This window comes from Pelodiscus sinensis, chromosome 6 (genome assembly GCF_049634645.1).
Source record: "Pelodiscus sinensis isolate JC-2024 chromosome 6, ASM4963464v1, whole genome shotgun sequence".
Lineage (NCBI taxonomy): Eukaryota > Metazoa > Chordata > Testudines > Trionychidae > Pelodiscus > Pelodiscus sinensis.
Genome location: NC_134716.1, coordinates 106214383 through 106240566, shown reverse-complemented (window position 1 = coordinate 106240566; position 26184 = coordinate 106214383). Strand labels below are relative to the sequence as shown.

Here is a 26184-nt window from a genome sequence, read left to right as displayed (position 1 = left end):
ATGCTGAGGGCCACAACTTAAGTGTGTTTGCATATACAGTAAAACTCCGATGGTCCGGCATCTGACGGTCCGGCACTCCTGATGGTCCGGCACCATCAGGAACCCGGAAGTGCTCCGGGCAGCCGGACCATTGGAGCTGCTCTGCCCCCAGCTTCCCCGATTCAGCCGCTGCTAAAACTGACCAGCGCTGAATCCGGGAAGCAGGGGGCAGAACAGCTGGCGTGCTGCTGGGTAGGTCCAGTAGCGCTGCCCCTCGGGGCTGCGGGACCAACCCAGCAGCACCCCAGCTGTCCCGGATTTAGCCACTGCTGAAATTGACCAGTGGCTGACTCCAGGAAGCCCGAGACAGAGCTGCTCTGCCCCAGCTTCCTGGAATCAGCCGCTGGTTTCAGCAGCAGCTGACTTGGGTACACCTGGGACAGAGCAGCTGGGGTGCTGCTGGGTTGGTCCCTGCAGCGCCGAGGTTTGGCGCTACCAGACCAACCCAGCAGTGCCCCAGCTGCTCTGTCCCAGGCGTCCCGATTGAGCCACTTCTGAAACTGACCAGGGCTGACTCCAGAAAGCCCGGGGCAGAGCAGCTCTGCCTCTGGCTTTCTGGAGTCAGCAGCTGATCAGTATCAGCAGCGGCTGACTTGGGGACACCTGTGGCAGAGCAGCTGGGGTGCTGCTGGGTTGGTCCAGTAGCGCCGAGGAGCAGCGCTACGGGACCAACCCGTCAGCACCACAGCTGCTCTGCCCCAGGCGTCCCCGATTCAGCCACTGCTGAAACTGACCAGCAGCGGCTGAATCGGGGACTCCTGGGGCAGAGCCAGACTATCAGAAGGGAGGGCTATGAGGGAGTCTGGGGTAGCATCCCCCCACCCCACCCCAGACCTCTCACAGCCCCCCCCCTTCTAATAGTCCAGCATATCTGATAATCCGGCACCCCGTGGGTCCTAAAGGTGCCGGATTATCAGAAGTTTACTGTACATGCAAATATATACATGCATGTTAAGAGGTGAGTAACTGGGTAATCATTTAGTTGATACACTTTGTATCAACTACACGATTAGTTGATAAGGAAAAGCGCATACTCCCGCTATGGTTCTTCAGTTTAAATGTAGTAAGAGCCAGGCACACAGGCAGCCTAGCTCCTTCTACATTTAAACTGCAGAGCTACAGGGGAGGGAGAGTCTCCTGGAGCTGGCAGAGACCAGGGTTTACTCAGTCCTGGCTCATGCCCTGTCCAGCAGACCCTGTCTGTAGGGGGCCCAGCGGGGAGCTGGGACTCCCCATGGACAGGTACTGCTGACAGAGCAGCTTCTGTTCACAGCCATCCTGGGCTGCCGCAAACAGAGGCTGCTACTAGGGAGTAGCCCCAGTGTGACCTCCTGTGGACAGGGACTGCTGCCAGAGGAGCCTCCCCTGGCCCACCCGCACTGCTGCCTCTGAGAGGTAGCAGCGCAAGGGGTGTGGCAAGTGGCATGGCAGAGATGGTGCTGGCTGAATCGGCTTTTAAGTCATCTCCACCCCACACCAGCTTCTGCTCCCCCGCTCCCAATGCCTCTATTATAGAGGAAGCAAGGAAGGGGGAGGGAAATGAGAGTAGTCGACTCAACTACCTGATAAGCCTAGGCTTATAGGGTAGTTGACTAATTGACTACTCTTCTACATCCCTAATTCTGTCCTTGAATATTAGGAAACACCGATACTAATAATTAGACACAAAGAAGAGTTAGAGCTAGGAATGTCAACATGTAGTAGACTACATGATTAACCGATAAAGCTAGGCTGATAATTAATCTTACTGACGCATGCCCAACTTACTGCCTCTGTATCAGAAGCAGCAAGGGAAGCAAGCGGGAACCTGCTCCCATAAGCACCGGATCCATAGAGCCACATGCCTCCCTCACAACCACACAGAGTGTGAGGTGGACAGGTGGGAACTGGTACATGCAGGAAGCCGGGTTTCAAGCTGGCTCTCAGCACATGCCAGCTCCATGTAGCCGCTGGCACCCCCTTGCTACCTCCTTCAGAGGCAGTGAGGAGAGGCAGGCAGGAGCACTGGCTCTGCAGAGCTGCCTACCCCCCACCTCTTCACACTTCTGCCCGCAGGGGGGCAGTGTCAAGGAGGCTGCTGCGGAGCAGCCTCTGTCCACAGTGGTCCCAGTCTAGATAGCACTTAACTGAATAATCATGTAACCACAACAAAACTTAGAGGTTATACAATTATTCGATAGTCCCCAGGGGGCAGGGCTGGCTGCCAGTGTGCTCCCAGCCCCCCACCTGTGGACCCCCCCGTCACTCTGTATTGCTGCTTCTGTATCAGAGGCAGCAGTGCAGGTTGGCCAGAGGCAGCACTAACCCTTGTTGGCAGGTGAGTCTACCGTGCCATGTCTACGGTGAGTCCGCGCTCCCAGCGCCTGACAGCTTCTCCGGCCCCCAGCCTTATGCTGCTGCCTCTGATTTTAGAGGCAGCAGTGCAGGGGAGGGAGCAGGCAGCTCTGCAGATCCAGTGCAGGTGGGAAGCCAGCCTAAAAGCCATAGGTATCACATTCCACTCCCCCCACCCCCAACCACCATTGCTTCTTCTGATACGGAGACAGCCAAAGGGGTGGGGAATGTGTGTAGTTGATAAAATTAACTGCTTAATCCTAGGTTTATAGCTTAATCATGTAGTCGACTACGCTTGACATCCCTACTGGTGTCTATGTGTCTAAACAAATACCCCAATCACCAGGGCTCGACAATGGCAAGTAGATTACACCCTGGAAGAGCTGGCGCGGAGCGATATGCGCATGCGCGGAGCACAGAACCACGTGGCTGGCAAGTGGGGCTCACCGCCATTCAGCGAGCCCTGCCAATCACAGTGGTACACAAACTCATGAAAAATTTCTGGCTTTCACTACTCTGCAGGTTCCAGACTCTTAAATTTGAGCAGGTAAACAGAAATGTCAATAAATATGGTGGATCCAAAGAAAGTGAGAATAAACAAGAAGTTATTTTCACAACAGCATTTTATGTGTACTTAGACATAGGCTTCTGGAAGGCCCAAGGGGAGGATTTTATAGTGGCTGAGGTGGGATATAAGGATCTGAATATATAGCTGTGGTGGGGAAAGAAATAACACATTTGGGATATAGCTGTGACAGTGACAGGAAAGGGAGAAGTCAAAAATAGCCCCCATAAGCCTACAAATAAGGCTAGAAACCCAGAGCTAAGGAAACAATGGTATCCCTTTCTCTGCATGAAGGGAATCATACATATATAGCTTTTACCACATACACAAAGCAAATATTAGGACAATTCTCTTAGTCTTATAGTAGTTCTTGGAACTTCTCATCCAGAATGTAACTGACTTACATGAGCCTTTTGAATTACCATATCACAGTATTACTGGACAGATTAATCTCAGCAATTGCAGCCACCATAGGAAATATAATTTCAAAATTCACAAGAAAGAAAAGTTTTAAAACAACAGATTTGTGTTCTTCTAATGGCACTCTATAAACATGGAAGACATCAAAGCTGTATGAGTGTTAAATCTGTTGTTGCCCTTAGTTTATCAAAAAGATGCAGAATAAATCCTAACAGGCTAAGACCAAAGCTATATCTGAAAATTTCAAATGTCTACCATTTTATGTCTATACTCCTGCCTACGGTGTCACTTAGGGTACGTCTAGACTACATGCCTCTGTCGCCAGAGGCATGTAGATTAGGCTACCAGACATAGTAAAATGAAGCAGCTGTTTGTCGGCTCAGCGCGATAAGTCTGGACGCGCGGGTGTCGACATCAAAGGTATCTGTCAACCACCCAGGTAAGCCTCCTGGGATGAGGTTTACCTGGGTGGTCAACCAATACCTTTGATGTCGCCACCCGCGTGTCCAGACTATCACGCTGAGCTGACAAACAGCTGATCAGCTGTTTGTCGGCTCAGCGCAGCAGCCATGTAAATTTAAATGAAGCGGCGATTATTTAAATCGCCGCTTCATTTTCCTATGTCTGGTAGCCTAATCTACATGCCTCTGGCAACAGAGGCATGTAGTCTAGACTTACCCTCAGAAAGTTAGGAGACCCCAAGTTTGACAGTGGATTCAAACATACAATAAACAGAAGCAGATTCTTGGTGCAATGCACATTCTTACAAATGAACTAGGCAAGCCAAAACCTAGAATACTAGGGGTTAGGTACTACTACTTGTATTAGGGATGTGAACTATTATCCAATAATGCTTATTGGATAGTTGACACACTAGTTGACTAGTCGCCTCCCCCCTTTGCTGCCTTTATCAGAAAGAGGTAGCAGGATAGGGGAAGAGGCGCTTCAAAGCAACAGCACTGCATGGAGCCTGGGGCCAGACCCCAGGAGGCTCCCGGGCTACACACGGCTTTTCAAAGCAGTAGACCCTGGGCTCCACATGGCACTGCCACTTTAAAATGCCACATGCAGCCTGGGGTCAGATGGGGAGTTCTCTGCTGTCTCTGGGCTCCGTGCAATGCTGCCATTTTGAAATGCCACGGGGATCCTGATGCCAGACTCCCCGTGGCATTTCAAAGCAGCAGCTCCACATGGGAGACTCTGAAGCTTTGAAAAAGTGCAAGGAGCACAGGGCCAGCAGGGGAATGCTTGCGTCCCCTGCTGACCCCACGCTCCCCACAGATCTTTAGCCTTTCAAGGATAGCAACACTCCTGGGGCGGCTGTTACACTTCAAAGCTGGAGGCAACCTTACTGAGTAATCTAATAGCCGATGCAAATTGCATTGACTATTCGATTAGCCAATTAATCTAAATTTAACATCCCTAGCTTGGATGATGGAACTAGCTGCAATAATCTCAAACTCAAAAGAACAAATAAACAAAGAAAGGCTGTGAGGCTGCTGCCAGCAAATCAGTTTCTATTTTAACATATCCTTTTGGTTACTTTGGTGATTAATCTATAAAGGATGTTTCCAGCTGATATTACACAATGATAGTTAGTTCATTTGTATGTAATGTCCTACAATCAGATCACTGTCAAAGTTTTGAATTTGCTGAGACTTACATTGTTTGTTTTCATTAAACCAGTTAGTAACACTAGAAATCTGAACTGTTCTCCTACTGCCTATGAAAGCCAATGTATGCAGCGCTGTGCTAATGTCTGAAAGCAGTGTTTGAAACTGCATGGTTGTTTGCACTATTTTGTAGCCCTCCTGGCCCCAGGAAATGAGAAAGATATGAATGAGGTAGCAACTGGTATTGGAACAAGTACTGTTGGTGAGACAGGCAAGCTTTTGAACTTCACAGAGAGAGAAAGCTTGTCTCTTTCATGAACATAATTTGGTCCAATAAAAGCTATTACCTATTCCACCTTGTTTCTCTCAAGCTGAACAGTAAAAAAAGTGCACCTCCCTGAGGCTGGAGCCAAGGCCATACTGAAAAGCACATGTAGTTTTAAGGATCTCAGAGTTTCTTGGCTCTAGATGCCTACAGACAGAGCTGCCTGTTCCCCCACAGAGGCTGATTTGGCCTGCTTCCCTGAACGGGTGAAACCGGGACTACCCAAGGGGGAACCGGAGGGGCCAGGGAACGAGCCTGGCTGGGGTTGATGAGCTGTGCTGCACTCACCAGCTGTTTGAGATCCTCCTCCGAGAGCCCCGCGTAGCGGTAGCGCTGCTGCTCGAACTCGTACCTGGTGGTCTTGGCCACCACCACCACCCGGGAGGGGCGGAACCCACGGCCACAGGCGAGCCCCGCGCTCCTCCCCCGCCGCGACAAGGCGAACCCCGAAGAGCTCTGCTGGCCCAGCGCGGAGGGAGCGGGTGCAAGCGAGCCTGAGCTCTCTTGCTGGAGGAGCCGCAGCGGTGCGAACCCGGCGGCGGCAAGGGCGGGGAGCAACGACTCGGCCGGGCTCAGCCGGCTGCGCGCGAGAAGTCGCCGCTGAAGCCCGCCGGGCAGCCCGGCCAGTGGAGGCGAAGCCGCCGCAGCCGCCGCTTGGTATTTCAGCAGGGAGCGCAGGGCGGCCGCCCGCCTGGCAGCGCAGCGGCAGCCGCATAGGAAGCCCGGGTAGCAGGTCATAGCCCGGGGCCGTAATGGCCGGGAGCCTGCACCGGGAGCCCACCCGTGGCGGCTCCAACAGCGCAGCTCTTCGAGGGGGCGGAGACAGATCCGGGCAAACCAGAGCCCGCTCCCTCCAAAACGCTAAGCTCACATAGTACGTGCGCGCCAGCCGGGTCCTCGCGGACCCAGCGCACTGGTCCGAACGCACTGCGCACGCGCTGCGGGCAAAGGCTGGTGAGGGAGAGGGAAGACAGGCACACCCACCCACTGGAGCACAATATGAACTGCGCATGCGCCCGACTCAATAGACCTGCCACCCATAGAGGGGAACTCTCCCCGCCCACTGGTAGGAAGACCAGCACATGTCAACCAATCAGGGAGAAGAGAACGCCAAACCTAGGAAGGAGTGGAGTAAGAGCCCACGGGGTGTTTATCTACTTTAGCCCATAGAGAAGGGCGTTCTGTGTTGGGAGTATTATGGGTTGCGCATGCGCCTGTCCCTTCCCTTCACCCGTCTCCCTCGTGTGCCCATAGGCCTAGGAGTGGGGAGGGTCAAGAGCAAGCGATTGGATTCGAGTTGAGGAGGTGAGTGCGCGAGCTGAAGAACAACTGCCGTCACAGAGCCAGTCAGAACCGGCTCGGAGGGGGTGGGGCGTGGCGGTTACGCAGGGGAGTTGTTGACTGTGGGCAAGGGACGTTGGGCTGTCAAACTGCGTCCTGCCTCTGGCAGCTTCCCAGTCTGCATGGAGTGCGGGGTCACTGCCAGCCAGGGTGTGTCTAGACTACAGGGTTTTGTTTTTTTTAAAGTGACTTTTTTTAAAAAACTTCCGGTGTCTAGACTGTTACCGTGTTCTTTCGAAATTAAATTGAAAGAACATGGTGGTTTTTTGGACTGAGGTAAACCTCATTTTACAAGGAAGAACGCCTTTTTTCAAAAGTGCTAGGAATGTAGCCGTGTTAGTCTGGTGCAGCTGAAACAAAAACAGGACTGTGTAGCACTTTAAAGACTAACAAGATGGTTTAATAGGTGATGAGCTTTAAGTGGGTCTGGCCCACAGTCCTGTTTTTTGTTTCAGCTGCACCAGATTAACACGGCTACATTCCTAGCAGTCCTGTTTTTTGTTTCTTTTGAAAAAAGGTGTTCTTGAATGCAAACAGGGCTCTTTTGAAAGAGAGCATCCAGACTGCCTGGGTGTTGTCTTTCAAAAAAGACTATTTTCAAATTGTTTGGTTGTGCATTCCCTACTGCAAGATCATCTAACTTAAGCCATTGTTGAGGGTATGTGGTTGTGTATAATGGGATACCCTTATTTTTTTAGTCATGGAAAATATTTCAGAGCTAGAAAATCAAGTATTGGACCATTAGAATTTATACTAATAGTATTACTTTGAACTTATACAAACTTAGGATATTTAAACTTTCTTGAAAGTGTTTCTAACTTAAAACTCACACATCTGATGTAATATCCATGTTTACATGGGAAAATGAGGCACAGAAGTAAATGACTTGCCCCCAAGATCACCAACTCAGAACTGCTGATTCAGTTCCCAATCCTGTGTTTGGCTGGAAGGCCAAACTTCCTTTGATTTAGCATAACTGTACTTATATTATTGATTAATGTTCTATGTCTGCTTCATGTAACTAGTTATGAAAATGTAATAAGCATAAATCATCCACTTTTGCTTTTACCATACTTCTTATATAAAATTTATATCTTTATATGTGGGAGCCTGGAAAAAACATTCAGCATTTACTAAACATTTTATTATCTTCTCTGCTTCCAGGCAGAGGCAAGGTATGGCAGAGCGTGGGGGGGGGGGGGGGATGCAGAGGAGTCACATGCTACCCTAGATTGCTCAGTCACATGATTTGTACGAGCCACCTCCTGCAGGGGAGCTGCACTGGGTAGGGAGAGGCAGAGGCAAAAGGAATAGCAGGGCAATGGGGGGAGGGAAATAATAATACTCCAGAGAAGTAGATTGTTTAGGAATTTGACTGCAGTGTCAAAACTGTCTCTTTAGAATGAGGTGTATATAGACTGATAGGAAAGAGGTTATGTTTTCTGAGGTCTGGTTCTCCTTGCAGGCTCTGAAGATCTGAGAAAATTCCAATTCCATCTGCAGGAAATCTATCTGGAACATTGTGCAGTTTGGGACCTGCTAAATCTCTTTGGGTATGTCTACACTACAGCACTAATTCGAACTAACTTAATTTGAATTAGTTAATTCGAACTAGGCGTTAGTCCTCGTAGAATGAGGTTTACCTAGTTCAAATTAAGTGCTCCGCTAGTTTGATTTAAATTCGAACTAGCGGTTTGCATGTATAGCTGCTATTAAAGTTAATTTGAACTAAGGGCTTTTAGTTTGAATTAACTTTTTAGTGTAGACATACCCTTTGTTGCAGGCACATGAAGGCCTGAACATTGTCCTTGAATCTGTAAGGGTGTAGAGCAAGAAGCCTGTTCTTCTCTGAAAAGCTTAGGCCAGGCCCTAACCTGTGGGGCATGGAGGAATGTTCAGTGAAGCCCAGAAGGGCCTGGGCTATCCCCCATGGGAAGTGGGAAGGGAGTGCCACCCAGTTCTTGTTGCGGCCCCAGCTGTGGCCCTAGGTTCCTGGCCCCAATCTGGCCCCATTCCTGGCCATAGCTTCCAGCTCCCAACCCTGACCACAGCTCCTGGCTTCCCACTTGGACCATGGCTCCAGCTGTAACACTAGAGCCATGGTTAGGCCCACTCTCCGCTACAGTTCTTCTTCTGGCTGTGCTCCTGGACTCAGCCCCCGTTTCCTATTGCAGCTGTAGCCCCACTCCTGGCCCCGGCTCCTAAACGCAACCTTGGGGTTGGGGTTGGGGATGTTGATCAGGCAAGGTGGAACATCAGCCAAAAAGTTTGGGGATCACTAGCTTAGGTCCATCAAATGGGATGTCTTCAACAGTATTCTGTACCTCTAGGAAGTCCAGAATACTGTAGCCAAGATGCTCACTGCATGACCACAGCAATGGATAGGTGTGTTTCCTCTCCTTGACAATCCATGCTTATATTGTACAGGGGAAACATCTTCAGTATGAAAGTGGATTAACTTCACTTACCGCAAATTTCAAATTTGCAGATAATTTTTTAATGACTGTAGTGTTTGTTAAAGACAACATAGCTCTGAAGTCTGCATTTTTAGCTTGTATAGGAGAGGGAATAAGAGAGAGTACGTCTACACTAGCTCCCTAGATCAATCTAGGGAGGCTAATGAGGGCATCCAAAATTGCAAATCAAGCCCGGGATTTAAATATTTTTAGAAATTGACTAGCTCGAAGTAACTGCCCGTGTCTACACGCGGCAGTGAAACGGGATTCCGATTTAAAGCCCCTAAATTTGAATTAGCTGGTAAACTTCATTGCAGGAGGAATACCATCTAATTCGAGTTAGGGCTTTAAATCAGAATTCTGTTTCACTGCCACATGTAGAAGCGGGCAGTTACTTTGGGCTAGTCAATTTCTAAAATGGCGACCGGCCAGGAACATGCAAATCAAGCGCAGGATATTTAAATCCTGGGCTTGATTTGCAATTTTGGTTGCCCTCATTAGCCTCCCTAGATCAATCTAGGGGGCTAGTGTAGACTTACCCAGAGGGAATAGCAGTGTAAACTTCTCTGCCAGCATGCATCAATTTTAAGTCATGGAAGAACTACCCCAAGGAGAAATGGAGTTTAGTCTCCATACATTTTCAGTCCTTGGCCACTCTGCATAGATTGCCAGTAGCAGTGAGTTTCAGTGACAAATGTGATGGCGGTTTGCTGATGTGGACCCTTATTCACTAGGAAGAGTACTGAACTAAAAACTCATTTTAAATAGGTGAATGAATGATAGAAAATGGTAACAAGTTTGAGGTAGAGATTTAGCCTGCGGATCTGAAGGTGAAAGGCTCTAAATTTCATTACCAAACACTTGGGCCATGTTGATCATCAAACGGTTTTTATCAGATTGCCTATCAATCTATCAGAAGCAGATAAATTTTAATGTTGACTACTACATCATTCTTTTTCCAGAAAAGGTGAGTTTTCAGCTACTTTTGAAAATTATAACTGAGTTAATGTTTAAGGGTATGATTCTGCATTCCTTGTATGTTCAAATCTTTATTGGTTTCAGTGGAAGTTTTGTGTGCACAGGTTATATACTGACTATTTTTCACAATTAAAATACAGGCAGTCCCCAGGTTATGTACAAGCTAGGGACTGTAGGTTTGTTCTTAAGTTGAACCTGTATGTAAGTCGGAACTGGTGTCCAGATTCAGCCGCTGCTGAAACTGATCAGTTTCAACAGCGGCTGAATCTGGACGCCAGTTCTGACTTACATACAGATTCAACTTAAGAACCCCAGGCATCCCCAAGTCAGCTGCTGCTGAAACTGATCAGCAGCTGATTCCAGAAAGCCCGGGGCAGGGGCTTCCTGTAGTCAGCCACTGGTCAGTTTCAGCAGTGGCTGACTTGGGGACGCCTGGGGCAGAGCAGCTCCTCTCATCGGCGCTACTGGACCAACCCAGCAGCACCCAAGCTGCTCTGCCCCAGGCGTCCTGATTCAGCCGCTGCTGAAACTGACCAGCAGTGGCTGAATCAGGACGCCTGGGGCAGAGCAGCTGGGGTGCTGCCGGGTTGGTCCAGTAGCGCCCAGAGCGGTGCTACGGGACCAACCGGCAGCGCCCCAGCTGCTGTACCACAGGCGTCCGGAGCAAAGCCGCAGAGCACGGGGGCAGCGGGACAGCCCAGACACGCCGTGGCTGTCCTGCTGCCCTTGGGCTCCGCGGCTTTGCTCTGCTTTGCTCCCCGTCTCCCTGGTCTGCAGACCAGGGAGACGGGGAGCAAAGCAGAGCGGAGACGGGGAGCACGCGGGCAGCGGACAGCCCAGACGTGTCTGGGCTGTCCGCTGCCTGCGTGTTCCGCGGCTTTGCTCCCCGTCCCCCTGGCCTGCAGGCCAGGGAGACGGGGAGCAAAGCAGAGCAAAGCCGCGGACAGCCCAGACATGTCTGGGCTGTCTGCTGCCCACGTGTTCTGCCGCTTTGCTCCCCGTCCCCCTGGTCTACAGACCAGGGAGACGGGGAGCAAAGCAGAGCAAATCCAAGGAGCACGCAGGCAGCGGACAGCCCAGATGCGTCTGGGCTGTCCGCTGTCCGCGTGCTCCGCCGCTTTGCTTCCTTTCCCTGGTCTGCTGGAGACATAAGTCGGATCCGCGTAACTCGGGGACTGCCTGTACGTTGGTCCCCCTATTGAGCCTGAATTTTTAAAAAAAGTGACAGGTTTCCTTTTTTAAAAAAATATATTTATTTTTATTCAGAGGTATAGTTGAGACACAGAAGATGACATCTTGTTAGACTGAAAATGTATGTTATCAGTAAATTGTTTGGCTAAAATTGTTTTATATGCTGCAATAAATTCAAATACTTTAATTCAGTATTGAGAGTATTTCATAGTAATGTTATTTTTAAAAAGTAGAGATTATAGTGCAACACTAAAATAGCACAAATAATTTAATGCATCAAGATATCAACATTAAAAACTCATACCATGAATATGCATTTATATGGCTCCATCACTATTATAACTGAACACCTCCAAAGTAGTTAAAAAGAGAAACAACATTTCTTTCTCCCTTCTCAGCTCATAGGTGATGTGGGTGTGTAAACTTTCAGGGGGGAAGAGCAAACTCACAAGATATAGGTCATTCATTTAATTCTGAATTATCACAATTCCATTGTATCCGTGTATCTTCTGGGTATGCATATCAGGGCAGCATCTATGAAAGTTCTGTATCTCACTCCTGAGCCTTCCTTTGTTGAGTTTTGTGGTTGTAAACTAACATAGTTGTTGTGGGAGTCATGGCTGCAAATTGTTGAGGTACCAAGATCTTGTTCATTGGAGAGTTTGATTGTCAAGATAAATTTGAATCAAACTCAGCATTCAAAGGAAAACCAGTTCAGAGAATGGAGAAACTCACCAACATTCTTATTATGACCTGTTGCTGAGTACATGGGCTGCTGCCTTTAACAACAGTTGAAGTTTTTTTCAGTGTGTGTAGCTTTTTCTTGATGTGAATTACAATAAAAAAGTGGAGCTCAGTAATGAGAGATATCTATTGACAGGTATGAAACCGATCAGCAGGATTAGTCAGTCACAGAAAAGGTGCATTTTTATGGCTATTTGCCATCAGTAAAAGTAGATGCAAAAGGCTCCCAAAACAGTGACCTAACTTGAGGGCAGATGCCCTTACAATGGCATTTCCATTTTTCTATCAGCATCACCTCAGCCTTTCCCAGATTCACTTTTAGCCAACTGCTCTTCATGCTGGTGCTAATTTTGTTGAGGCATTGGAAATTCTGAGAAATAGTACGATTTATTATTCTTTTTAAACGTTATGGAGCTGAATGTTCATTGTGTGCTGGCATCTAAATCCATGTTTCACAACTTCTCCCAACAACTTCATAGAAATGATTAATGAAATGGGAGGTACTCTGTTGGTGGCACCTTTTGAGAGAAGTAACTATTCAAGCCTCTGGGTTTATTCTCAAACAAAAGGCAGAAGCCATTTCAGGGTATTTTTTTCACATCTGTAGCTGCTGGTGGTGGAAAACAAATAATTTATAATCAATGGTATTAAATGCTATAGTGAGGTGAATATGGATATTTCCTTATTTTTGTTGTTGTTGGCAAGAAGAACAGAGAGCATCTGTGTATCAAATGCTGTCTTTGTAACATGCAACGGCCTAAGAAGGATCCAGTATTCTTGTTTCTCAATCTGCTTAGTTCGAATAGAGGTTAGACAATGGGCAATGGTTGGTGGGGTTACTACCATCAAGTGATGATCTTTTTAGTACTCGTTGGATTATTGTATGTGTTAGCATGGCTGTTAGACATACATCATCAAAGGAAATAGTGTTCAGGGATACCAGTACTTAATAAAGCTATTACATGTATCTGTAGTTTTAGTTCACAGATTTAAGGCAAAAGTTGAAACAGATCTCCAGAAGTATTGTATGTGCATCCATTTGCACGTGCCATCTGTGCAATTACTTATTTTGTATAAGAAAAGGGAGTTTTCATAGACTCGAAGCTGGAAGAGACCTCAGGAGGTCATCAAGTCCAGCCCCTGCCCAAGGCAGTCCAATCCCAACTAAATCAACCCAGCCAGGGCTTTGTCAAGCCGAGACTTAAAAACCTCTAAGGGTGGAGATTCCACTATCTCCCTAGGTAATCCATTCCAGTGCTTCACCATCCTCCTAATGAAATAGTTTTTCCTAATATCCAACCTAGACCTCTCCCACTGTAACTTGAGACCATTGTTCCTTGTTCTGCCATCTATCACTACTGAGAATAGCCTTTCTCCATCCTCTTTGAAACCTCCCTTCAGAAAGTTAAAGGTTGCTATCAAATCACCCCTCACTCTTCTCTTCTGCTGACTAAACAAACCCAAATCCTTCAGTCCCTCCTAGATCATGCACTCCAGCCCCCTTATCATTTTGGTCACCCTCCGCGGGACCGTTTCCAATGCATCTACATCCTTTCTATAGAGGGGGCCCCAGAACTGGACACAGTACTTCAGATGTGGCCTTAGAGAGCTGAATAAAGGGGAATAATCACTTCTCTGGATCTGCTGGCAATACTCCTCCTAATGCACCCTAATATGCCATTAGCCCTCTTGGCTACAATGGTACACTGTTGACTCACATCCAGCTTCTCATCCACTGTAATCCCCAGGTCCTTTTCTTCCTGAAAAAAATGCAGAAGAACGCTTCTTGTGCAAGAGGGGGTTTTTGCGCAAGAAGGACCTGTGTAGAGGGCTCTTTTTTGCGCAAAAGCCTCTTGCGCAAAAAGCGGCTGCTCATTAATGATGCAAATAAGGCACAGCGATAGTCCACGCTTTGCCTCATTTGCATATTTTTTGCACAAAACAGCTCAGTATAGACATAACTAAGGAGTTCTGCTTGAATATGGACTGCAGTATAGGATCTTAAATGTTATCAAACAACAACAATGGATTTTTCCAATAAAACTACATTTAACGTTTTCATGATACACAGCTTTTTGTGGATAAACATTATATAAAGAAATAATAAATATACATTCTTATAGAAATATCACAATTCTATCAATACGATGAGTGAACTTTGATAAGATATTAAATCCCTCACTTTATTACTGTCTCTATATACAATCAATTCCAGATCTGAAGGTTTTGTAATGCTTCTTGAATAGTGGAGACCATCCTGTCATTCCCCTTCCACTACAAGAGATGAAGATTGAAATCCTTAAAGTGCTTCTGACATCTGTATCTGCTGTATTAAGCTTATGTTGCCTTAAAAGTTAATCTTTGCTTGAAAATCATATAGTGTAAGTGCATAGGATTTCCTTATACAAGGATCTGCTGAGATGGTTTATGATTTTCAGCAAAATGAGCTACTAATTATATTGTTCTAATCATATGTAGTTGTCATGAGCACACAACAGGCTGTCTGCGTATCCATCTAGAATGATCTGAAATAGAATTTAATATATCTGGTTATTTCATTATGTTCACACTTTGAATCAAATCAGTATTTCATAATAGAGTAATAGGTTAAAGTCAGGATATAATATATTTGTTGGTTATATACATATAATTTAATTAGATAACCCCGGAACAGCTATACACACTTTTGCAGATAAGTCAGCATGACTACTCACTCTGATCTTTAACTGCTACTTAAAATCAATCATTCTTCATTTAATAAATTGATTTTATATTTTACCTACAACAATGTGTCTTTGGGCGATGTGCTTGGGGATCCTCAGATCAGACTACAAAGACTACTATATGTGTATTTCATACCAAGGGAGTTAACTAATACTGTAACAAGCTTACACTGACCAGGCTTCAAACCAGTGCAAGACAATACAGTTCAGGTATGCAAGGCTAGGGAGCAGTGTTCCCTGTAAGCTGTGCACTTGTGCAGCTGCTCAGGAGAGATCTAAATGCTGCCCAGCTGATTAGCAAAGTGCCTACAGCTAGGTTTTTTGTTTCTAATTGTGGCGCACATTGGCACTTGCCTCGGTGTTTATAAAAATTATTCTACAGATGGATGGAAAAAATCCTCACATGGACTGAAAAGATTAGAGGGAACATTAGTGGGCAACTTGGAGGAACTGGCTGGAGCCTCTTTATTGCTGATTTATGAGTGGCTGGGAAATCATTCACGTAACTCAGCTATATCCCTGCCTGTGGGTGACTGTGTAAGTACAGTGCCTGTCAGATACTTATAGTTTGATATTAACATTACAGTGTGAGACACAACCCATGCTGGTGGGTTTGGAGGGCTCAGTAGTTCCTTAGTCCATGTTGTACCCCAGGGACCCTTTCACAGTGGTGCAGAAAGCAGGGTGAAAGGCACTGCAGATGGCATTTACAATATTTTCAGTGAGACTAAGTATGGTGGCTGAGAACAGTCAAAGAGGAGGTTACCAATTTGTCACTTTCTGTTTGCTTATTTTGGAAAGGGGAAGTAAAAACAGAAAAAGCTGAAAGATAGGCAAGAGTGATGCAATTGTAAATTGTTCAGACTGCTGGGGACAGAAGAGAGCAAGTACATTTTGAATCTTGGAGCTAAAGGAACTGAAAACCAGCTCAGATACAAGTTGAGGAGTTAGCACATCAGCAGACCTTAGAACTGCAAGCCAAAGCAGGTGAGGAAAAGGAAAAAGAGTGGAGACACCAATTGCTGGAGAACCGGAGCCCTCCCTCAAAGTCCATCCCACTTTTTAAAAAATGAATAATTGGAAACAATTGTTTCCTGCATACAAAAAGTTAGGCAATGTTACAGAATATTTTACTACCTCTGAGAGGCTCTTTGTGATTCATGAGATTTCCGAGGACAAGAAAATCCCCACTTTGCTTACAAAGTTAATTGGTAAAGCTCTGAATATATTCAATAAAGTGCCAGTACAGGATGCTTTAGATAACTGTATATTCAAAAAAAATTGTTTTGAAATTATTTCAGATTATCCCTGGAAAAGACAGAATGAAATTTAGGACTCGGAAGAGAAATGCTAGTATGAGTGAGGATATGTAAACAAAATGAAAAATTTGATGGGGGAAAAGGAGTTGAAGAAATGTTTGACCTTGTTGCTCAGAAGCACTTCCTAAGTGTCTGTAAAGATGACATGAAACAGTCTCTATAGGAATAAAATGTGAAAACTGTGGATGAAATAGCATCTTTCGCTGATGCCTTTGAGAAGTCTTATACACTCATTGAGAGTAAATCACAAAAGGAGGGGATTAAAATGGGTGGGAAGCAGTATTTCTGTTATACCTCTGGAAAAAAGAAGGGTGGCTGGGAGATTGGGCACTCATCTCTTCAATTAATCTAATCCCCATCTATCTCTTCTTCCTGTTTAAGTGGATTAGGTGTCCTAGACCCATCATCCTTGTTTTTTATCCTTACCCAAAGACTTCCAACAGATCTGTTTCCTATTTTCATCTCAACTTCAGGCCAGATGTATACATTTTTTATATATTAGGCAACAACTAATTTTTTCTCTGCCTTCCAAGCTCTACCCTTCTATACAACTATTATAATCATTCGTGTGTATTATCCAACCAAGTCACTGATAGGGATGTTAAATTGCGTTTAATCAGCTAATCGAGTAGTCAATGGAATTTCCATCAACTACCTGATTAGTTGATTGGGGGGGAAGGGGGTCTGCAGAGTCTCAGTGGGGTTAGCAACTGGCCCTGGGAGCTAACCCCGCTGTGCCTCTGCCTTTTAAATGTAGTAAGAGCTGGGTGGCTCAGCTCTTACTACATTTAAAAGGCAGAGGCACAGCGGGGGACTGGGCATGAGCTGGGAATCAGCTGTCCCTGCTTGCACCCAGTCCCCACTGTGCCTCTGCCTCCTCTGCCCCCCATGAAGGCAGTGCTGGGGGAACTGACATTTAAGCCAGCTCCCCCCACCCCAGCATCAGCTCCTGCTCCACCCTGCTTGCTGCCTCTGACAGAGGCAGCAATGGGGGTAAGCGACTAGTCAAGTAGTGACTTGACTAGCAGCTTACATCCTTAGGTCCTGATGCCAATTATGTCATTTTTAATTTATTAACTAGCATTTCTGGTTCTTCCTGCTTATTCCCCACATTTCTTGCATTAGTTTACACACATCAAAGTTTCTGATTTGATTTCCCTTATATATTGTCTCTTCTCCCTTCCCTATCCCTGCTATAATGGCCCATGCTTCCCTGAGATTCTGAACTTTCTCTGAGGTTTCCTTGTTTGTAAAATACCTGTGTGCTTTTGTATCCTGCCTCCATCTGTTAGTAGCATCTGTCTTCCTAATCCCACCGGTATAGTCCCCATACTTATCTCTTCTCCTTTATTTGTGAGGATCCACATCTACAAACTTCTGTCAGGGGTCAAGGAAGAAAGGAATGATGGAAGTAAAGGGAAGCATCCCTTCTAAGCCCTTACCAGCAAGGAACTGCTGGGATTTAATCCTCTCTTCGGAAAGCATCAGATGTGAGAGTCATCTGTCTCACAGTGAGTTGTTTTGGCCTAATAGCATCAACTATCACACTTCACCAAGAACCATTTTTTCTAACATCCTCGGGATCACTGCATCAACTCTTCTCACAGAATAATGGTTGTTTCCACAAACTGATGTGATCATAACACTCTAGGGGGCCTGCTACTACTCCAAGACCTGAAGTCACAAAGGAGTTTAGGCATAATGATGCTGAGCATTGCAATGCATAATTTTTAGGTGCCTGGAAAATCCTTAGCATCCACAAAGCCTGAGATAGGAAAATAGGTTCTCTATACAATGAACGGGGAGAGATAGGCAACTAAGAATGCAATCCACAGAAACCCATAAACTAGGCAAGGAATCACCTAAACTGGTCAACGGGAGATGCCTATGAGAGGAGCATGTCCTAAGCCCTGTCCTTCTCAGGGAGTTTGGTACCTAAGTCCAGGCTGCAGCTAGGAACCCATCTCTGCTAAAAAACCATAGCCAGGAACTCAGGGACAGTAGGTAATGAGAGCAAGGGAAGGCACTGCCTTCATAAACTGACAGTAGTAGCCCTGCCCATGCTCCACCCAAGTGCCCTCCAATCTGTGTGCAGCAGGCTGTACTTGGCCCAGTGTTGGGGCTGGTAGCTGGAGGGGGAGAGGGCAAGGTGGAAGGGGGTTGGGTCTGGCAGGGCAGCCTATCCTTCCTGGTCCCTCAGCGCTCCAGAGCTGGGAAGGCTGGGGCTGTTCCACTTACTAGAAGGGAAGAGACTAGGGGGAGCCTGGGGTGCCCTAGGGTTGGAGGCACTAGCCCGAGGCAGGGGCCAGACTCTGTGGTGGAGGGTGGGCTTGGCTCCATGGGAGGGGGTGGGTTGTAGATGGGGTGGGCCTTGGGCAGAAGAGGTAGGGCTAGATGCTTGCCTTTCCCAGTTAGGGCTTCACCCACCATGCAGAACCCCTCTCCTGGAGCTGTGTGGCTTAGACACTTACTCCATTTCTTTTGGATCAGGAGTGGGCAATAATTTTAGATGGGGGACCACTTAACTTATTTTTGAAGTGGCCCGAAGCCACCCCAGCGGAAGAGGTAGGGTCAGACAGACAGAGACAATCACCTACAGTATCTTTACAGAGCATTGCTAAAACTGAAATACCCACCTGGAGAGATGAAATAACAAATTGACAGAGCCAAAAAAGTACCAAGTCACTAACTACTTCAAGACAGACCCAAAATAGAAAATAACAGAACTCTTGTTATTATCTAAAGTCCACAACTCAGACCCCTCCAACGCATTATACACAATCTACAACCCATCTTGGAAAATGATCCCTCACTCTGAGACCTTGGGAGAAAAGCCTATTCTTGCTTACAGACAACCCCCCAACCTGAAATGAATTCTTTCTGGTAACCATGCCACATAACTACATCATAAGTCTCCAGGAACCCAGCCCTGCAACCAAAAATGATGCCAACTCTGCCCACATATCTACACTGGCAAATTCATCACTGGAGCCAACAACATAAGCTACCAAATCAAAAGGTCATTTGACTGCACATCCAGTAATTTGATCTATACCATCAAATGCCAGCAGTGCCCCACTGCTATATATATTGGACAAACAGGACAGTCTCTGCGGGAAAGAATCAGATATACATAAAGAAAACATACAGAAACCTATTGGGGAACACTTCAATCTTCCAAATCACTCTTTAAAAGATCTCCAGGTAGCTGTCTTGTCAAAAACCAGTTCTACAAGCCAGATCCGCAGGGAGGCATTGTAATTAGAAGGGGGAAGTGCGGTGATTCTCAGCGCTGGTCTGCCTATGTGCAACTCCGGTGCGAGGAGGCGGGGTGCGAGCCAGAGGGCGGGACACCAGCAGACGCCAGATGCTGGCGTGACGTGGCATCCTGATGTCACGGCCAGCGACCGCTGGATTCAAAAACGCTCCGGCAACCCCTCAAAGTGGAAGGCAGAAGCCAGGTAGGGGCAGGGATAGGGGCTTGGGCTTGTGCTTGTGCTGTACTGAGGGGAGGGGAAGAGACTGGAGGGGAGGGGAGGGGAGGAGAAGGGAAAAATATGGGGAAGGGGCTTGTGCTGAGGGGAGGGGAAGGGAAGGGGGTCAGGAGAAGAAGAAGAAAAGGGAAGGCACCAAGGGACAAGGGTGCAGGAAAGACAAATGCCAGGGGGTCAAGTGCAGACAATGAGGAAAAGGGCAGGAGGGGAGGTGTCAGTGGGAGGGGGGACAGGGTGATGCTGGGAGAGGAGAGGATAAGGGCATTGAGGGCTGGAGGGGGAGGTGCTGGGAGAAGGCTTGAAAGAAGGGGTGGGCATGAGGAAGGCGGGGATGGAGCAAGGCATGTGTGAGGGCACAGGGGTATGAGGAGAATGGGGGCAAAAGGTGGTGAGGGGGTGGGTATTGGGGAAAAAGGGGGTAGGGGCAATGAGGGAAGGGAGAGGCACTAGGAGGGTGCAGGTGCCAGGGGATTCTGGGGGTGAAGCAGAAGGGCAGACACCTGAAGGAGAGGGACCACCACCAGAGGAGAGATGCAGGGCAGGTGTGTAGAGGGAGGTGTTAGGAGAGGGGATGAGGAGGGGTAGCTCACATGATCAGAGTGGGGCTACTGGAGGAGTGGGCACAGGCGGGAGAGAAGGGCTGGTGGAGGGGGGCAGGTCTCAGGAAGGCTGAGGGCAGTGAGAAGGGCAGGAGTCAGGACAGCAGAGCAGGGTGAGGGGCTGGGGGGCAGCAGGTACCAGGGGAGCTGATGGAGCACGGGGAGGAGACATGGCAGCAGAGGGGAAAGGTAGAGGTTTATAAGATATTTATTAATAACTTGGGAGATATTAATAACTTATTAGCAATTGGTAATTACTGTTCTTATTCTTATTAGGAATTTATGCCATTAAAAATACTTTGGGGGGAGGGGTGGCGAGTCCCTTTTTTGTCTGGCGAGTAGAGTTTTCCATAGTTTGTCAAGCCCTGGGTATAAGAATAACAAAAGAGATCAAGATAAAGCAGTAAATACTTGAGGCCACCCAAAGATTTGTTGAAAGGGACTACAAGTACTATTGTCAATATCACTTGGACACAAATGAAAGAGAGGTGTGGCTTAATGATCCAGGAGAAACCAGAAGAAGGTTGCACGAAATTCTCTTATTTTGTGCACCTAAAACACAGTTCTCAGATTATTTGTCATCTGCTATCTCAACAGAAGTCTATGAATGTAAAAATAAAGATTTACCTTGGAAATCTACTCTTCTGTACCTTTGAGATTACTTTGACCTTTATGCAAGAATTAGAAGTCTTTACTGTCAATAATTCTGGAAATGAATCCAGCTTCACCTGAACTTTTCAAATTAATTGAAACCCTTCTGGAAGCCAATGAAGACTATTTTGGAAGGACACAGAAGGCAGTTGAAATAACAAGGGCGTTTTCATGTTAAGTTATTTGGAAAAGTGCTTACTGTTAATATTTTCAATTATTTAATCAATTTTAAAGTTCTGGCACTCATTTAAATTAATTCTGTATACCAAATATGTTAATTTAAAGAAAAACAAAAAGATTACTATTTTCCCAATTGCTTAATGGAATAAGAATATTTGCAAATGGATACGTGGGAAAAAGTTCTGTTTTATAATTGTATGTTTTGTTTAGTGAACTGAATATTATAGAGATACAACAAATGATTATGGGAACAAATATTGTAAACTGTCATATTTTTGTTAACAGGAAAAAAGGCGTGTTTGATTCCTAAAGTAAACAGTCACTCATAACTGTTACTTGTATGTTATTTGATTCTTGTTTAAGAATTCTTTTAAAAAATAAAAAGAGAACAGCTTGCAGCTTCGTTCGGAGACATGTCATGTGACTAATGATAATTCAAACATCACTGCTGTATTCCTCCCAAGAGAAGACACAGATGCAATTTAGAGCCCCTATATGCACAATGGTGGCTCTCCTGGGTGAATTTCCACACTTGGACAGCTTAGTGTCTGCCTTCCTCTAAGGCAGGGGTGGCAATAAGCAGCCTGCGGGCTGCATGCAGTCTGCCAGGGTTGGCCCCAGTAGACTGCCAGACTTCATATAACTGTGCATCCACAGGTATGGCCACTCACAGCTCCTGTTGGCCGTGGGTTACCATTCCTGGTGAATGGGAGTGTAGGGGTTCCCCCTCTTGTGCGGAGGGGCTTACGTCCGCCCCCCTCAGTTTCTCCGTCGTTAGCGCCTCGAAGTGACCGGCTTCGCTTGGTTCCGTTAGGCGGTTGGGGGAAGGGGGTCCGGGCCCGCCCTCGCTCCGGACCCCGGCCCAGGGCCCTAAGGTCAGGGAAAGACTCCCCACCTAGCAGGGGGGGGTCGAGACTCCTAAACTCCCCTGCTCTCAGGGTCCGCGTCCCCGCCCTGGGCCACTTCTTCCCCCCAGGTCCACTTGCCTCACCTGGGTTCACTCTCTGGTCCCGCCCAGGGCCTCCAGTATCTGCGTCCGTCCACTGGCTCTTGGGGGTAGTGCGCCTCCTCGGTCTCCCCCCTGCTTGCCGGCCTTCTGCGCTCATTTAAACTGCCCGCCGGGCGCAGGCAGATGATGTCACCGCCCTCGTCGGCCTCTGGCCCCTCCCCCGGCCGGCCTCCCCGTGACGTCCCTCCTCCCGCCTCCTCCCGCTGCTCATTGGCTGCGTTGCCCGCCAGTCCCGGCTCGTCCCCCGGCCGGCGCATCGGCCCTCCCTCTCCGAGCCACGGCGGGGGGGGGGAGCTTCCCCCCCGTGCTCGCGGCGTTCCGGCAGTCTTCAGGAGGGGCGGGGCTACCCTGCCACAGGGAGCTAGGGGAAGTGGTGTCCTGGTCTGCGCCACTTCCTGCAGCTCCCATTGACTGGGAATGTCAAAATACAGACAACCGGAGTTAAACAACCATCCCTACAGATGCAGACAATAAATAAAGTGTCTGGCGGCCCTCATGAACTTCACCTGGTCCATGAGTCATTTATTGTCCATCTTGCACTAAGGAAAGACCACATTCAACACTGGACACTATCTCTAGAGTCCCTCAACTTCTCTGTGATTGGCCCCAGCTACTTTATAGGCTATGCTAACTACCATCGGAATGGGGTTTGTGAGCATCTTGCTCCAGTACACCCTGCTTTATGTGGACTCTTCTTAGGAGCTGTAATCTTTGTTCCATTGGTGAAAGCAGATTAAACCTGGGCAGCATGAGTAGCCCCACAGATTTCCTGTTAGGCAGAATCTCTCACTTTATCAAAGTTATTAATGTCTTATAGCAACATACCATTTCTTGGTGCTTGCACTGTCAACCAATTTTACCATCCATAAATGACTCTTAGGGTATGTGTACACTGCACACTTATTTGGAAATAAGCTATTTTGAAATAGTTATTCCAAAATAGCACATCTACATTGCAGGGAAGCCTCAAAATTAGTCTGAGGAAGACTTCTTTAATGTAGATGTGCTATCTTGATTTAGAGCCCCAAGAGGCACTGGGGAGGAATAACTTAGAATGGCCCTCGTGAGGGGCTATTTCGAAATAGCAGCAGTGGAGCATCTACACGTGCCTTATTTTGAAATAGCTATTTCGGAACAGGTGTTATTCCTCATAGAATGATGTTTACAGATTTTGGAATAAGCCATCAGTTCTTTCGAAATTAATTTGAAACAACAAAATGGCTGTGTGGATGTTCGCCTCGTTATTTCGAAATAACACTAGTTATATCAAAATAACGGTGCAGTGAAGATTCACCCTTATAAGTCTATCAGCATAAGTTGATGTGCAAAAGAAATCAGCCATTACATAAGTTTGGATCAAATGACCATTTTTATTGTTCAAGTAGAGTAACTACCATGAGCTATATGCAGCAGTGATATAAGTGGACTCAGCTCCCACTAAAGTAGTTGGAAATTGAACTTAGCACTACTTATCACTTCAACTGAGATATTCAAGTATGGGTTCAGGAGCTTTAACTTTAAGCTTGAAAATTTTTAACCTGTACATCTTGACATGAATTCCTGTATCGAAAAACTACTCTGAGGATTGATTTTAAAAGAATTTGGTACTGCTGACACAAGCCTGTCAAAGTATTAAAACTATTTCAGTGCTGGAGAGATGGTTACCAAAACATGGGCACTTTGATGGAAAGTAGAAGTTTAAAAAATGGGATTCTCAGTAGGGATGGAAATAATGTGTAAAAACAATGACCATCTAACCAATTAAAATTCTATCAGTTATATAGTTTAATATTTAACCGGGAAACTTGGTATACTGGGGGTACTGCAGCACTCCTTTGTACATGGGGATCACTGCTGCTGGCCCCATGCCCAGGGATTCCCACTGCCAGTCCAGCATGCCTGGGGTCCCAGCTACGGACCCCTTCAGCCTGGGGCTCCGGTGCCACTTGTATTATGCCCAGAGTCCTGGCTGCAGGCCCTGCAGCCAAGACTCTAGCCATGCAGCAGGTCGGCAGCTGGGACCAATAGAATTTAATTGTTAACAGGAACCAATAAGCATCAAGCTTACTATTACACATTGACTTCCTTAATTCTCAGGGCACCAAGAGAAGTTCAAAGAAGCACAAAAGATCCCAGGAACAACTCAGCTTACCTGATTCACTGCTGCTTACTTGAGTTATTGTTTCATCTTCTTCATCATCATCATCACTATCACTGTTTAATGGTTGAAAGGCTGTTTCGGGCTCTGTGTCAATTTGATTGGCATCCAGTTCTTGCTCAGCAGAGCTTCGCAGTGCTACAAGACGGTGATGTATTGCTGCATACAGGTACCCAGTATCTTTTGAACTTGCCTGAAGAAAATTAAGTACATACAACAATTGAAGATAACTGCAAAATAACTGACTGCATCCTGACCAGTATCTGAAGTGCAGATGCAAAGAAGAGAGATTTCAGATGGACTGGAAAGAGCTAAAATCACTTCAAAGATTTATTGTCCTTTGGAGTCAAAATAATTTATGTACGATTCCAATTGAGTAATTTTAAGAAAATCAGCTTCATTACAAATAATATCAAGTTAATCTAAATGGTTTGTGTTTTAGAATTTGTTAAAAATAATTATATGTTTTCTTTATTGGTATGATGGATCCAACATTAAAACAAAAATTATGATTAATCTCAGTGAATTATTCAATGTTTATTAAATACATAATCTGGCTTTTGTGCAACTCCCCAGTAATAAAATATACTTCTGACAATAAAACTGCAGGAATTTTCACAGTCCATATGTAATATTTGTGACTAGAAGTAAGTAAACAGAATTAGCAACTAAAAATGAGATTTCTCTGATTAACAGATGAAAAGATGCCATGAATTCTGCTGATGAAGTAGGAAGGAAATTATTTACCAGGGAATAGCTGAAAGCATATGGTCTTCTGGGGTCTGATACTCCACTGCTTTGCACCATGTGGATTCGTTTATACCTGTACAAATTTGGAGTAGAATCATACTAGTTGTATACCCAATTTCTACTCATTTGCACAAGTGCAAGTGTCTGTATGAGTTGCAAAGCAGTAGAGTACCAGGCTCTTCTTCCATGCTCACATTTGCAGCAGCCAACAACTTTCCTTTTACCATAGCCATGCACAAAAGAAAGCAGTTACAAACATTCACAGTTGTTGTTTCAGAAGAAATTAACTCAGTTGTCAACTGAGTAATGTCATCACAGGACTATGTGGCTTTTCAGGAACAAAGCCTAAGATTGTAAATGTTATAAATTAGACTCAAGTAGCTGCCTTTTTCAGTGGTTCTCAAATTGTTTATATATATTTGAACCTGAAGCACAACTGAGCTATTCTTTTAGGCATATCTGAGGAACTGTTCCAGACTGAGGTGTCACTAGAGGAGGTTTGGGAACAAATTGATAAATTAAATGCTGATAAGTCATCAAAACCAGATGGTATCCATTCAAAGTTCTAAACAAACTCAAATATGAAAGTGCAGAGCTACTTATTGGGATACTTATGTTTATCCTGGCAACTACAACCTAACTTTAATAGCAGGCAAATTGGTTGAAAATATAGAAGAGAACTGATATATCAGACATACAGATGAACATGACTTGTTTGAGAAGTCAACATGGCTTCTCAAAAGGGAACTCATGCTTCAGCAGTCTGTTAGAATGTATTTAGGGTGTCACCAAGCACATGGACATATATGATCCAGTTGACATACTGTTCTTGGACTTGCAGAAAGCCTTTCACAAGATCACACCAAAGACTCTTAAGTAAGAAGTCATAGAATAAGAGAAGGTCCTCCCATGGATCAGTAATTGTTTGAAATATAGAAAACAAAGGGTAGGAACAAATAGTCAGTTTTCACATTGTAAGAGAGATAAATATCAGGATCTGTACTGGGATTGTGCTTTTCAACATATTCATAAATAATCAGGGAAGGGGGTAATAGTGATTAGGATTGCCAGATGGTTTCAACAAAAATACCGGACACATTTGACATTGCATCACAATCTACATTACATCTTATTTAGAAAATACCGAACATTTATATTTGCTCATTTATATTTTCTCAATTTGTTTCCTGAACAGAAAGCTCAAATACTGGACTGTCTGGTTCAAAACCAGACACCTGGCAACCCTAATAGTAATATGGCAAAATTTGGAGAAGACACAAATTTACTCAAGATAG

General features: G+C 46.0%; 2 protein-coding genes and 1 long non-coding RNA gene across 6 annotated transcripts in view; 1 reads left to right on the top strand and 2 right to left on the bottom strand.

Annotated features, from left to right (window-relative positions):
• The window catches only part of NADK2 (NAD kinase 2, mitochondrial), a 48639-nt gene extending 42360 nt beyond the window's left edge, over positions 1-6279 (bottom strand). For both annotated transcript variants that reach the window (XM_006116756.4, XM_075932538.1), the window contains exon 1: positions 5585-6279. In XM_006116756.4, coding sequence (XP_006116818.2) covers positions 5585-6034 — 450 coding nt within the window. In that variant the 5' untranslated portion in view covers positions 6035-6279. The remainder of the gene's footprint in view (positions 1-5584) is intronic.
• A 73-nt stretch (positions 6280-6352) lies between these two features.
• Positions 6353-24655, top strand: LOC142829972 (uncharacterized). The gene is made up of 2 exons (XR_012904952.1): positions 6353-6601; positions 24079-24655. It is a non-coding gene; the product is annotated as an uncharacterized LOC142829972 (long non-coding RNA).
• RANBP3L (RAN binding protein 3 like) overlaps positions 11301-26184 on the bottom strand; it is a 51020-nt gene continuing 36136 nt past the window's right edge. For 2 of the 3 annotated variants that reach the window (XM_075932535.1, XM_006116755.4), the window contains exon 14: positions 19580-24332. In XM_075932535.1, coding sequence (XP_075788650.1) covers positions 24075-24332 — 258 coding nt within the window. In that variant the 3' untranslated portion in view covers positions 19580-24074. Of the gene's footprint in view, positions 14532-19579; positions 24333-26184 lie in introns of those variants that run through there. The other variant, XM_075932536.1, reaches the window with a different exon arrangement.